This window comes from Dasypus novemcinctus, chromosome 7 (assembly GCF_030445035.2).
Source record: "Dasypus novemcinctus isolate mDasNov1 chromosome 7, mDasNov1.1.hap2, whole genome shotgun sequence".
In the NCBI taxonomy this organism is placed as follows: domain Eukaryota; kingdom Metazoa; phylum Chordata; class Mammalia; order Cingulata; family Dasypodidae; genus Dasypus; species Dasypus novemcinctus.
Window position 1 is genome coordinate 38,659,438 of NC_080679.1, and position 14,629 is coordinate 38,674,066.

Here is a 14,629-nt window from a genome sequence, read left to right on the forward strand (position 1 = left end):
ATACTTTTATATTAGTCCACATTTACCTTTCCCTGTGCTTTACATTTCATTCTGTGGATTTGAGTAACTGCCTGATGTCATTCCTTGCAGCCTGAAGGACTTCCTTAGTAATTCTTTTAAGGCAGGTCTGCTAGCAAGAAAATTGTCTTTGTTTTTTTATTTATATGGAACCTTGATTTTTTGTAGGATAGTTTTGCTGGATATAAAAAACTTGGTTGGCATTTTTTCTTTAAACATTTAGAATATGTCATCCCAGTGCCTTCTGGTCTCCATGGTTTCTGACGAGAAATAAACCCTTAATCTCATTGACAATCCCCAAGTTTAGATCTTGCTGCTTTAAAAACTTTCTGCCTGTCTTTGGTTTTCAACATTCACCTGTTATGTATCTAGGTTTGGATCTCTTTGTATTTATACAACATGGAGTTCATTGAGCTTGAATGTGTAGATAATAGGATTTCATCAGATTTGGGAAGTTTTTGGTCATTAATATTTCTCCAGGCGGCGGACTTGGCCCAGTGGTTAGGGCGTCCGTCTACCACATGGGAGGTCCGCGGTTCAAACCCCGGGCCTCCTTGACCCATGTGGAGCTGGCCCATGCGCAGTGCTGATGCGCGCAAGGAGTGCTGTGCCACACAGGGGTGTCCCCCGCGTAGGGGAGCCCCACGCACAAGGAATGCGCCCCGTAAGGAGAGCTGCCCAGCGTGAAAGGAAGTGCAGCCTGCCCAGGAATGGCGCCGCACACACGGAGAGCTGACACAGCAAGATGACGCAACAAAAAGAAACACTGATTCCCGTGCCGCTGACAACAACAGAAGTGGACAAAGAAGACGCAGCAAATAGACACAGAGAACAGACAACGGGGGGTGGAGGGGGGCAGAATATTTCTCCTTTTTTTTTTTTTTTTTAACTTTTATTAAGGCATTTATTTGGGGTTATAGTTACCAGCCATAAAGCATAAGTTACTTTCCTCAACAAAGTCAGTTGCCACATGTAGGAGCAAGATAGCTGCCATCATCTGCAAGGGTTCAGGCTTCTGGATTTCTCCCTTCCCAGGTCTCATTTCTCTTCAGGCACAGCTGCTCTGCATTCTCCACAAGGCCAGCTGTAGACTGTCAGGCAAATAGTTCATCTCTCTTCCTGAGGCCTCTGCCTGTGATTAATGGAGACCTCTCTCCTTCCTCATATACTGGCTTCTCTGTGTATTTACTTCCTGGGCTCCATGATCAAAACTCCAAACTCCCTTCTCTGCAGTACAGTTTCTTCTACCAAGGGGGCAGGAACTCCCAAATATTCCTTCTGCCCATTTTTCTCCTCTCTCTCTTTTTTTTTTTAAGGATTTATTTTATTTATTCCTCTCCCCTTCCCCCCCCCCCCCAAGTTGTCTGTTCTCTCTGTCCATTTGCTGCGTGTTCTTGTTTTTGTCTGCTCTGTTGTCAGCAGCACGGGAATCTGTGTGTCTTTTTGTTGCGTCATCTTGCTGCATCAGCTCTCCATGTGAGTGGCGCCATTCCTGGGCAGGCTGCACTTTCTTTCGCGCTGGGCGGCTCTCCTTACAGGGTGCACTCCTTGCATGTGGGGCTCCCCTATGCAGGGGACACCCCTGCCTGGCACAGCACTCCTTAAGTGCATCAACACTGCGCATCGGCCAGCTCCACATGGGTCAAGGAGGCCCGGGGTTTGAACCATGGACCTCCCATGTGGTAGATGGACGCCCTATCCACTGGGCCAAGTCCGCTTCCCTCTCCTCTCCTTTTAAGACTGCCAGTAACACATATGTTGGTATTTTAATGTTATCCCACAGGATTCTGAGACACTTAATTTTTCTTGACTCTTTTTTCTCCATATTCTTCAGATCGGATCATTTCTATTATTCTCTCTTCAAATTGAGTCTTTCTTTTGTGCTCTTGGATCTGCTATTGAACCCCTGTAGGGAGTTTATTATTTCAGTCATTGTACTTTTCAACTCCAGAATTTCTTTTTTGTTCTTATATAGAATTTCTGTATGTTTATTAAAAATTTCTACTTGATTCGTGTTATCATATGTCCCTTTGATTCTTTTTTTTTAAAAGATTTATTTATTTCTCTCCCCTTCCCCCCCCCCCCCATTATCTGCTCTCTGTGTCCATTTGCTGTGTGTTCTTCTGTGTCTGCTTGCATTCTTGTCATGCAACACCAGGAAACTCGCTTTTTTTGTTGCATCATCTTGCTGTGTCTGCTCTCCATGCATGCGGCACCACTCCTGGGCAGGCTGCGCTTTTCTCGTGCAGGTGGCTCTCCTTGCAGGACACACTCTTTGCACATGGGGCATCCCTACGCCGGCGCCCTTCCTCCCACATCTCCCCCTTTGTTTTTATTAAGCTCCTCCGAAAAGCTTGATTTGAGGAGGGAGGGGGACTGTGCCTGTCTTAGGTCGGGATTGCGCCCAGCCGGGCAATGCCCGTGCCACACAGGTGGCCAGTCTTACCCGTCATGGGGAAGCGCGGCAGCAAAAGGCCGTGTCCCTGCCTTAGGTTGACTAAGGCGGGCCGATCCCGTTGCCCGTCATTGGCTAACCAGTCCGGCGCCTCGATGGAATGTTGGCGGCTTTAGATAAACAGGGTGGGGGAGGAGAAAGGGTAAGGGTAAGGGGTTAGGATGGGCGGTGAGAAGGGGCATAGGTAAGGGGCTTGGAGCTTGAGCGCGCTGCAGGGCGGCTGGCCGTTCAGAGGGGGAGGTGGTAGGTGGAGACTCTCAGCGCCTCTTCTTCGGTGGTGCGGATTTGCTGGTACTGGACCTGAATGGGTTTACTGAGAACAGTGTTAATTTGATCTTTGACGAGCTGAATAATCTTTTTGATGGCCTATGGCCCTAGAGAGAGCAGCAGGAGAAAGGTAATGAGCGGGCCTAAGAGGGGAAGGAGGTAAGAGAGAAGCCCATTGAATCTCTAGGAAAAGGCTCCTGAGGCTTCTTGCTCTAGCTTTCGTATTTTAAGGCCCTCTCTGACTTGGGCCAGGTTGTCTCTAATGATGCCGGAGGGGTTGACATAGAAGCAGCATTCTTCTAACGCTGCGCAGAGCCCCCCTCTTTTAGGAGGAGGAGGTCTAGGCCTCTGTGGTTTTGGAGAACGACCTCGGACAGGGAGTTGAGAGATGTTTCAAGGTGGGCCATGGAAGTCTCAAGGCGGGCGATGTCTGCATCGACAGCTTGCCTAAGGGTTGAAAAGGAGTTATCTTGGGAGGCTGAGAGCTGCAGCTCCAGTGGCTGCGCCGGCAAGACCTAGAAGGGTGGCAATTGTGATGGCGGTGAAGACTTCCCGTTTCTGCTCATGCTGTGGGGAGCTGAAGTGCTGCCAGGAGTCAAAGAATTGGTTATCAGTATAAAAGAGAACGCGGGGGGGGGGGGGGCAATGAGTATGAGCACACAGGTGTCGCCGGTGGAGTTAAGGGTTTGAACATTGAGACATGGAGTGAGGCCGGAGGAAGAACATAGCCATTTGGTGTTATTAGGGGGAATTAGGAACTTGGCGGCTGCAGGGGACACCCCTGCGTGGCACAGCATTCATTTCACATGGCAGCACTGCACATGGACCAGCTCACCACATAGGTCAGGAGGCCCAGGGTATCAAACCCTGGACCCTCCATATGGTAGGCAGATGCTCTATCAGTTGAGCCAAAACCACTTCCCCCTTTAATTTCTTAAACTTGGTTTTTTTAGTTATTTGAACATATTTTAATATTCTGGTTTTTGTATATATATATTTAATTTTTTGTTGTTTTATGAAATAAGGTATAGGTTTACAGAACAATCATGCAGAAAATACATAGTTCCTATATACTCCCCTTCATGCACCTGGTTTTCCCTATTATTAACACCTTGCATTAATTGCAGTTGATAAAACAATATTATAAGTATACTGTTTACTACAGCCATACAGTATTTGTTGGTTTGTATCTGCTTATTTCATTCAACATGATGTCCTCAGGAAACATTCATGTTGTTGCATGTTTTGGAACTTCATTCCTTTTTATGACTGAATTGTATTCCATTTTATGTATTACCGTATTTTGGTCAACACTTGTTATTTTCTGTTGTTTAAATAGTAGCTATTATAGTGGGTGTGAAATGGTATCTCATTGTGGTTTTGTTTTCATTTCCTTGATGGCTAATGATGTTAAGCATCTTTCATGGAACTTTACTGAATTTGACTATTAGTAGCTTTTTTGAGGATATTTCAAGATTTCTTATATATAGGATCATGTCAGTATGTCAAGTAGGGAATGTTTTACTTCCTCCTCTCCAATTTGGACGCCTGTCTTCCTTTTTTTGCTTATAATTGCTCTGGCTAAAACTTCCAGTACTTGTTAAATAACAATGTGACAGTGGGCATGCTAGCCTTATTTCTTATCCTAGTTAAACATTTTAGTCATATGCCATTGTGTATGATCTTAGCTGTGTGCTTTTCATATATATGCCCTTTTCCATGCTGAGGAGTTTTTCTTCTATTTCTAGGAATAGCATAGTCCAACAGTAATAGGACATAGCTTGTGCTCAAACACTTTGAGCTAGTATGGTTTCCATCCTCTGCCAGTGGATCTGTGTTTGGTAGAGAAGCACATTCAGACTTCTGACTGTTTTAAAGTCTGCCCAGCTTTTACTTTCTTCTGGGCCATTTGAGTCTTAGTGTTGTCCAGAAGAGTATGAAAGCTTGGTCCTGTTCTTGTCTCAGCTGTACATCTGGGTAGCCTCAGCTGTTGATGCCTACTTGAACTATGACTATAATCTCAGGCTACTAGAGCCTTGGGTCTCCTGAGCTTTCCAACTACTTAAATACCACTTCCACAGACAACTTTGCCCATTGTTCCTAATTGAGTGGATCTTCTTAAACTGCAGGAGAGAAGTTCCTCATCTTCATAGGCAGAATCTTTAGGCTGAGCTGGGGCAAGGGACCAGGGATAAGGCCCTAACCCAGAAGAACAGATTTCTACTGTCCCAGAAGTTCAGCAGATTTTCTTGCAAAAACATTTCTTAGTATGCCTTTGATAAATTTCCAGAGTGCTGATTTTGTCGATTTTGTCTAGCTTTGATTTAGTTTTTTGGAGGAAGGATTTGCTGAAGTCCTCACCCAGCCATGGCCAGTTCCACCCCACTCAATATTTATTTTGATACTAAAATTACCCCAGATTTGGCCAGTTGAAACCCCTTCAAACTGACTTCTTAGTCAGGTAGCAGTTTTCAAGGCTTCATTTCTGCATTAGGAATTTATGTAATGTCTTCAAATATGTGGGAATATTTTTATTGCTAATTCCTCTGACCTCTGTTAAGAAAGGGAAGTAGTTGTAATTTTTTACCTTAATAAATCAAGTATCAGAAACTTTGTACCTATTCTCAAAATTAACATAATAAAATATATGTGTTTTTTCCCCTTTTCTCAGAAAGACAGAATCCATTGATGTAATGGATGCAATTGGAAGTAATATTGTGGTAAGCACAAGAACTGGAGAAGTAATGAGGATTTTGCCAAGGATGCATGAGGACATCAATGAAGAGTGGATCTCTGATAAAACTAGGTATATGAATATTGTTATTCCTTAACTTTCGCAATTGATTTAAAGGTGATTTTATTTTTATTTTAAAGAATTAACTTTTAAATTCGCAAATTAAGTAAATAGAGACTATTGAAATTTGGACTATAAAGATTTGGACAAAACTGGGAGAGTAGTAGTCCTAGGTCTACCTGTCACTGGCTTTTTTAATATTAACTCTGAGAAGGATCTTTTTCCTCCCAGTTGGAGAAACTGAGATAGATAAGATATTTCTCAGTCTTGTTTTACTTTGTTCATTAGAGAAAAAAGGTAGACTATAAGTTAGAGTTTTCACAATGTAATTTTGGTAAAATATCTAGAAGTACTCACATATTATAAATAAAATATGATTTTACGTTTTGGGCCATTAGATTTGTTTATATCATAATTTTAAGATTGTTCAACTTTCTGAAAATTAACTAAAGAAAACCAGACTTTTTTTACATGGTCTTTTAGTTTTAGGTGATGTTCATAGAATCAGTTTATTAGTCTGTCTTCCAAACAAATATGGATAAGTTACTTATGTCTAGGTATTTACTGTTTTTTATGACCCTTAACCAATGCTATATTTAAATAACTTTTCTTGTGGCCTTTAAAATTGAAAATTATAGTTGTCTCTTTAGAGAGATTCCATAAATGGTATAATTTCTGTTATCTAGATTTGCCTATGATGGACTAAAACGTCAAAGACTTACCGAGCCAATGGTCAGAAATGAAAAGGGGCTTTTAACCTATACCTCCTGGGAGGATGCACTCTCTCGTGTAGCTGGAATGGTAAAAAATTGAAATATAGAATACATAGTATATGTGATTTTCAGTGGTCTTTTTTGTAGTAAAGAGGGAAGATATGTGTCTCTTCATTTCTTTCTTCTTGCCAAGATGATGATTAATCTCTTTTTATTTAACATTGATTGAAAACTATATGCCAGATGTCCTGTGATGAAATAAAGACCTCTGGCACATGTTTCCGCCCACCCCCCCAATCTTGTAAGGAAGAAAAATGCACAGTTAGGCAGTTGTCATATGCTGCTGTGGGTGGTTGTGAAGGGTATGAGACAGATCACATAAGAGATGTGCCTGATTTTGAGGCTCCTTTCTTCCTAAATATTAAATTTTAGTCAGAAGTTTTTCATACTTGAAAATGATTATTGTTTCATTTTCTGAACAGTTCATTGTGGTCTTTTCTGAATGTTGGCTTCTTGGTGATATCGTTTTCATCCATTTCTAGTTGCAGAGTTTTCAAGGCAAGGATGTAGCAGCAATTGCAGGTGGCTTGGTAGATGCAGAAGCCTTAATAGCTCTCAAAGATTTGCTTAATAGAGTGGATTCTGACACCTTATGCACCGAAGAGGTCTTTCCCACTGCAGGAGCTGGGTGAGAAATACAAAGCTATGGTCTAGGCTTTCTTTTTCCTTTTGTTTACACATTGTGTATAAATTAACCATGTTTATGGCATCAGTGGCTTAAATGTGACAAACTGAATCCTCCAACATACCCTCCAATTATGTTTGCATATAGATTAAAACCAAACCAGGAGCTACAGGAGGTAGGATAATCCGTTTATTGATAAGTCTGAGATTTGATGTATTCTAGGTATATGCATAAAAAATTTTTGCCTAGAATTACCATGAATTAGATGACATGAGGCTATTCCACACATTCTTGGTATGTATTGGTTTTAAAGTAAATGTTCATTTTGTATATTGTATTTCTAGCACAGATTTACGTTCCAATTATCTTCTAAATACTACAATTGCTGGTGTGGAAGAGGCAGACGTTGTCCTTCTGGTTGGTACAAATCCACGTTTTGAGGCTCCACTATTTAATGCTAGAATTCGAAAGAGGTTAGTAATATTTATTCAGGGATTTAAAAATACTTATATAATGTAATTTTTTCTGTTTTATGTATGAGAAATTTTAGCTTATTTGCTAAAGTATTAGTTGGGAGTGAGACTCCAAAAGATAATTGGAGGGCGGTTTCTAATAAGCCCTTACCCATTGAGCTTTTATGTATTTATTTTGTTAGCTTTTTCTTTTGAAATAACTCAAAAATTATAAGAGTTGCTTGAAATGTTATTTTTATACTCTTCACCCAGATTGATAAATGAACGTTTTGCCACATTTACATTTTTATTCTGTCTGCATTATATGTATGTGAATGTAATTTTCTCAGTCATTTGAGAGTAAGTTGCAGACATGCTCCTTTACCTCTCGGTGTAGATTTCCTAAGAACAAAGACATTCTCTTATATAATTAAGAAGTTTAGTATTGGACAATATTATTGTCTAATACAGAGTTTATATTCAAATTTCAACAATTTTCCCATAATATATAGCAGTTTAATTTCTGGTCCACAATGTACTTTGGAGTCACAGTGCAATTAGTTTCATGACTTTTTAGTCCTTTTTTTTTTTTTTTTTTTTTTTTGACATTTTTGAAGCCTGTTATTTTGTAGCTTGCCTCTCTCGCTTTTTTATTTATACTTTAGTGACTTATGAAAAGGATGACAATAAAATTTATTGGGACACTTGAAAGTAAAAGGAAGCATTAGTAATTACTCGAAGATAACAAATGTACACCAGCAATACCCTGACAAAGTGGAATATACGATCACTACACATAGAACTAATTTTTTTTTTTTTTTTTTTTTGAGGTACTGGGGGTCAGCGATTGAACCCAGCACCTCATATATGGGAAGCTGGTATTCAGCCACTGAGCCACATTAGCTTCCCTGAGTTGGTTATTTTGTTTGTTTTATTTGTTGTTTGTTTTTGTTTTTTCAGGAGGCACCAGGGATTCAAACCCTGGACCTCCCATGTGGAAGGTGGGTGCTTAACCGCTTGAGCCACATCTGCTCCCATAATTTTGGAAGAGCTGGAACCATAGTTCCCTGAAATGGAGGGTAATGCAAATAACATAGTATATTTTCATGAACTTTATTTATTGTCTTAATAGGTAATTAAGACATTACTGACCCTGCCATATAAATACTGCAAAATAAAACCTACAGATCAATTATTGTAAAAAAAACATTATTGTAATAATGATAAAATAGTAATAAAATAAGACTTTATAGCTGGCTGTAGTTAGCATTCCTACACAGTAGATTAATTCATTGAATTGCGTTGGTATGTATTTTTGCAACACAGTAAGTTTTATACATTAAGATTAAATGTAGTAGTTGAGACCAATAACTGCTAACTTATTTAGCAATGCCAACTTTGTTGTTTTTATTTTAGCTGGCTTCATAATGACCTAAAAGTGGCACTCATAGGCAGTCCAGTGGATTTGACTTACAGATATGACCACCTAGGAGACTCTCCCAGAATTCTTCAAGACATTGCTTCTGGTAATCACCCATTCAGCCAGGTACTCTGAAGTTACATGTATCAACTCTTATTGGGTTTTAATTGTTTTCATAATAACAGTACATGATTATTGGTAAAAATATAATACCAATACAGAAATCATGAAAGAAATCCCACTTTCCCACAGCAAACATTGGTAAAGCATTGTAATCAATTCTCAATTCTCTATTCATATATAAAGCAAGCAGGATAGATAGCTAGACAAACAAAAATGAGATCATGCTGTGTATATTGTTTTATTTATTTATTTACTCTTCCCCTCCACCCCTGTTGTTTGCACTTGCTATCTGCTCTCTCTGTCTGTTGTGTGCTGTGTCTGCTCATCTCCTTTTTAGGAGGCACTGGGAACTGAACCTGGGCTTTCTTATGTGGGAGGGAGGCACTCAATCCCTTGAGCCACATTCACTCCCTGCTCACTGTGTCTCTCTTTGTATCTCCTTATTGTGTCTCATCGTTGTGTCATCTTGTTGCTTCAGCTTTCTCTTGTGCTCATCTTCTTTAGTAGACACCGGGAACCAGACGGGGACCTCCTGTGCGATAGGCAGGTGACCAAATGCTTGACCTACATCTGCTTCCAGGGTTTTGTTTTTTTTTAATTGAAATGAAATTCATATCATATTAAAATTAACCATTTTAAAGTGAATGGTTTAATTACATTTATACATTCACAAAGTTGTATAATCATCACCTTATATCTAGTTCCAAAACGTTTTCATCATCCCAAAAGAAAACCCCATGCTCATGAATCAGTTTCTCCCCAATTCTCCTTCCCCCTGACCTGCTTCTCTGGATTTACCTATTCTGGATAATACGTATAAATGGATTATATAATATGTGACCTTTTCTGTCAGGCGTCTTTCACTCAGCATAATGTTTTCAAGGTTCCATCCAGGTTGTAGCATGTGTCGTTATGTCATTCCTTTTTATGACTGAGTAATAGTCTATTGTATGTATATACCACATTTTGTTTATCCATTCCTTTGTTGATGGACTTTTCTGTTATGAATAGGCTTTCTATGAACATTCATGTACTAGGGTTTGTTTGTGTGCCTATTTTCAATTCTTTGAGTATATATCTAGGAGTGGAATTGATGTGTCATATGCTAACTCTAGGTTGAAACTTCTTTTTTTTAAAGATTTATTTATTTCTCTCCCCTTCCCCCCCTCACCCCCGTTGTCTGTTCTCTGTGTCTATTTGCTGCATCTTCTTTGTCCACTTCTCTTGTCAGTGGGATGGGAATCTTTGTTTCTTTTTGTTGCGTCATCTTGTTGTGTCAGCTCTCCGTGGATGCGGCACCATTCCTGGGCAGGCTGCACTTTCTTTCGCGCTGGGCAGGTCTCCTTACGGGGCGCACTCCTTGCACGTGTGGCTCCCATACCCGGGGGACACCCCTGGGTGGCACAGCACTCCTTGCGTGTGTGAGCACTGTTCATGGGCCAGCTCCACACTGGTCAAGGAGGCCCGGGGTTTGAACCGCGGACCTCCCATGTGGTAGATGGATGCCCTAACCACTGGGCCAAGGCCCCTGCCCCCCGAAACTTTTTTTAATTAGAAAAGTTATGGATTTACAGGACAATCATGCAAAATTCTCATATATCATCATACCACCAACACCTGGCATTGGTGTGGACATTAATTATAATTGATGAAGGCACAATTTTACAATTATATTACTAATTAAAGTCCATGGTTTAACTTAGGGTTCACTGTGTAGTGTACTGTTTTTGGATTTTAAAAAAAATTTTTATTCCATTGTATATATATTGGTTGATGGATACTTAGTTTGCTTCCATCTTTTGTCAATTGTAAATAATGCCACTATGAACATCAGTGTGCAAATACCTGCTCAAGTTCCTGCTTTCTGTTTTTTTGGGTTTATACCTAGTTATGGGATTGCCAGGTCATACAGTAGCTCTATACCTAGCTTTCTGAGAAGCTGCCAAACTGTCTTACACAGCGGCTGCACCATTTTACATTGCCACCAGCAATGAATGAATGTTCCTGTTTCTCTACATCCTTTCCAACACTTGGTAATATTTGTGGTTTTTTTTTAATAGCAGCTATTCTATTGGATGTGAAATGGTATCTTTTTGTGGTTTTGATTTGCATTTTCTTATGTACTTTCTGATCATTTATATATCTTCCCTGGTGAGATGTCTATTCAGGTGTTTTGCCCATTTTTTATTTGGGTTGTTGTTGAAACTTTTTGAAGAACTGCCAAACTGTATTCCACCACAGCTAAACCATTTTACATGCCCACCACCAGTGTACAAGGATTCCAGTTTTTCTACATCCTCACTCTATTTGTTATTTTCTTCTTTTTTTTTAAATTATACAGCCATCCTCCTGGGTATGAAGTTTTGATTTGCATTTCCCTGATTAATTATGTTGAGCATCTTAAGAGTATTATGATTTTAGCTCTTATATTTAGCTTTTTGATGTATTTTGAGTTAATTTCTGTGTAACGTGTGGGGTAGAGATCCAGTGCTATTCTTTTAATTGTGGATATCAGCTTGTCCCAACACTACTTGTTGAAGAGACTATTCTTTTCCTGTTTGAGTGATCTTGGCACTCCTGTCAAAAATCTTTGGCCTGGGAACGGATGTAGCTCAGTGGTTGAGCTGCTTCCCATGTATGAGGTCCTGAGTTCAATCCCTACTATCTCCTTAAAAAAAAAAAATCATTTGGCCATAGATGCATGGGTTTATTTCTGGACTGTCAATTCTATTCCATTGTTGTATATGTTTATTCTTACGCCAATACCACACTTTCGTTGTTGTTTGTGTATATATATAAAATATATTTTTAAACTAGAGAAGTTGTGAGCTTACAAAACAATCTTGAATACCACACTGTTTTGATTTCTGTAGCTTTGTGGTAAGTTTTGAAATAGGGATCAAAAGTCTAAAAAGGTATTCAGTGAAGTCTTTCTTCTATTTTCCATCCCAATCCCCTAGCATGTGACCAGTCTTCTTAGGGAAAGTTTATTTCTATTATAGATTTAAATATATTTTCTGTTCCATTTGTTCTCTTCTCATCAGTAACTATAAAAGATATTGGAAATTTTTTAGGTGGGAAAAATGTGTTGTTTTTTCAGTTCTCTTTGGGTCTATTGAAAATTATTTTTCTAAACTCTTCATGTTACTTTAAGACGTATCTCTTATGATGAATGTCCTTCTGCCTTTGACTAATGTTCCTATCATTCTTTTATCCTTATTCCTCCTTTTTTGTAATGTCAAGGCATTAGAAATAATTCCCTTTGATTTTGATTTTCCTTTGATTGGGGATAGCCGTTTATTGAAAAATGATTTGGGAGATGGGTAGGAGAATAAGCTTTCTAAAAGTGTAAGGCTTTGCTTCTTATTGTTATCTTGACAACCCCTCCACCAAATCTGTAGATCCTTTGTTCTTGGGATGCACTCCTCTTCATTTTTTGATTGTTTTATTTTTTTAAATTTTGAAATACATTCATTCATGCTTTCTGAACAGTTATAAAAATAATACAAACTCTCATGGTTTTAATAATAGGGGGTATATGGAAAATATATACCAAATGTAAGCTATGGGCCACAGTTAGTGGTAGTTGTCTGATGATGTTACCTCATAATATGTAACAAATGTTCCACAACAGTGTAAGATGTTGATGGTGGGGTGATGTCTGGGAATTCTGCACATTATGCATGATTTTTGTAAGCTCACAACTTCTATAATTAAAAAATATTAAAAAATAAAATAACAGAAACCCTATACAGAGAACGCCAACATACTCCTACCTCCCCTGATACCCCAGATCCACCAGTTTTAGCATTTTGCCACATTCGTCATATCATTCTATCTACCCGTCTATTTATCAGTCCATTTTTTTAATACTTATGTGTAGGTCATATATATATATCATGCTCCTTGCGCACTTTAATACTGCCATGCATGTTTCCTAAGAACAAGAATATTCACTTATATAACCACCTTAAGTATACTTAACCAGGTTCAAGAAATTAAACATCGATATGAAGCTTACATTCTATGTTCTAATTTTCCATGTCTTCGTAGTGTCCCTTTTTTTTTTTTTTCCTTAAAGATTTATTTATTTATTTCTCTCCCATTCCTCTACCCCCCTGCCCTGGTTGTCTGTTCTGTGTGTCTATTTGTTGCATCTTCTTTTTTGTCCACATCTGTTGTTGTCAGCAGCACAGGAATCTGTGTTTCTTTTTGTTGTTGTTGTGTCATCTTGTGTCAGTTCTCCGTGTGCCCGGCACCATTCCTGGGCAGGCTGCACTTTCTTTCATGCTGGGCAGCTCTCCTTACAGGGCGCACTCCTTGTGCTTGGGACTCCCCTACATGGGGGATACCCCTGTGTGGCATGGCACTCCTTGCGCGCATCAGCACTGCGCATGGGCCAGCTCCACACGGGTCAGGGAGGTCCGGGGTTTGAACCATGGACCTCCCATGTGGTAGGCGGATGCCCTAACCACTGGGCCAAGTCCACCGCCCTTTATGGTGTCCCTTAAAACCTTTTCTCCCTCCCTCCCTTGCTAGATTCTATCCAGGATAAAGTGTTGTAGTTAGTTTTCATTGTCTCTTTCCTTGATTTTTTTTTTTTAATTGAAACATATGCAACATAAACTTTCCCATCTCAACCACTCCCAAGCATATGATTCAGTATTGCAGTACCCTTACCACCTTCCATTACTGAAACTTTCCCATCTCCCCAAACAAACCCTATACCCATTATACATAAACTCCCCACTCTTCCCACCCCCCCACCCCCGCCACTGGCAAAAAGTACCCTCATTTCTGTCTGTATGAGCTTGTGTATTTTCTGCTTTTTTCTTTGTAGTTACCATGGGGCTTAAATTTAACATCTTAAACTATAGCATTGTGTTGGCTTTGATACCAAACTTAACTTTAATAATATATGCAAACTGTGTTCCTATCCCTGTCCATCTCTCCACTTTTATGTAGTTTTTGTTAGAAATTTTTTTTTCTTGTTACAAATTATATGTTTATACATGAGTCCAAAACCACTGATTTATCATTATAGTTTGTGCATTTACCTTTTAGATCCTCTAGTATGTAAAAAGTAGAGTTGCATACCAAAACTTAAATAGTTCTGGCATTTATAGTTACTGTCATTACCCTCACCAGAGATCTTCATAAGGCTTTGATCTATTGTCTGTTGCTCTTTCCTTTCAACCTGCAGAACTGGCTTTAGCATCTCCTATAGGGCTGGTCTAGTGGTGACAAACTCCTTCAGCTTTTGTTTATCTATGAATACTTTAATCTCTCCCTCATTTTTGAAAGACAGTTTCCCTGGATATAGAATTCTTGGTTGACAATTTTTTGTTTTCAGTACTTTAAGTATATCATTCCACTGCCTTGTCTCCATGGTTACCATTGAGAAATTGGCACTTAATCTTACTGAGGCTGCTTTGTACATGACACATTGTTTTTTGGGTGTGAATTTCAGAGAGAACTCTATCTTTGACATTTGATAGTTTGATTATAATATGCCACTGTATGGGTCTATCTGGGTTTATCCTATTTGGAATTTGTTGAGTGTCTTAGATGTGAATCTTCGTGGTTTCATTAAATTTGGGAAGAATTTCAATTTTTATCATTCAGAAAGTTACTGTGCTTTTAAAACCACAGCCCTTAAAATTGTAGGTATTATGTATTATGATCCAGTGATCACTGCTTCC

At 39.3% G+C, this 14,629-nt stretch overlaps 1 protein-coding gene across 1 annotated transcript in view; it reads left to right on the plus strand.

Annotated features, from left to right (window-relative positions):
- NDUFS1 (NADH:ubiquinone oxidoreductase core subunit S1) overlaps positions 1-14,629 on the plus strand; it is a 35,951-nt gene that overhangs the window by 9,076 nt on the left and 12,246 nt on the right. The window contains exons 9-13 of the mRNA XM_058300299.2: positions 5,412-5,546; positions 6,221-6,335; positions 6,790-6,935; positions 7,277-7,405; positions 8,801-8,930. Of these exons, the coding sequence (XP_058156282.1) occupies positions 5,412-5,546; positions 6,221-6,335; positions 6,790-6,935; positions 7,277-7,405; positions 8,801-8,930 (655 nt within the window). The remainder of the gene's footprint in view (positions 1-5,411; positions 5,547-6,220; positions 6,336-6,789; positions 6,936-7,276; positions 7,406-8,800; positions 8,931-14,629) is intronic.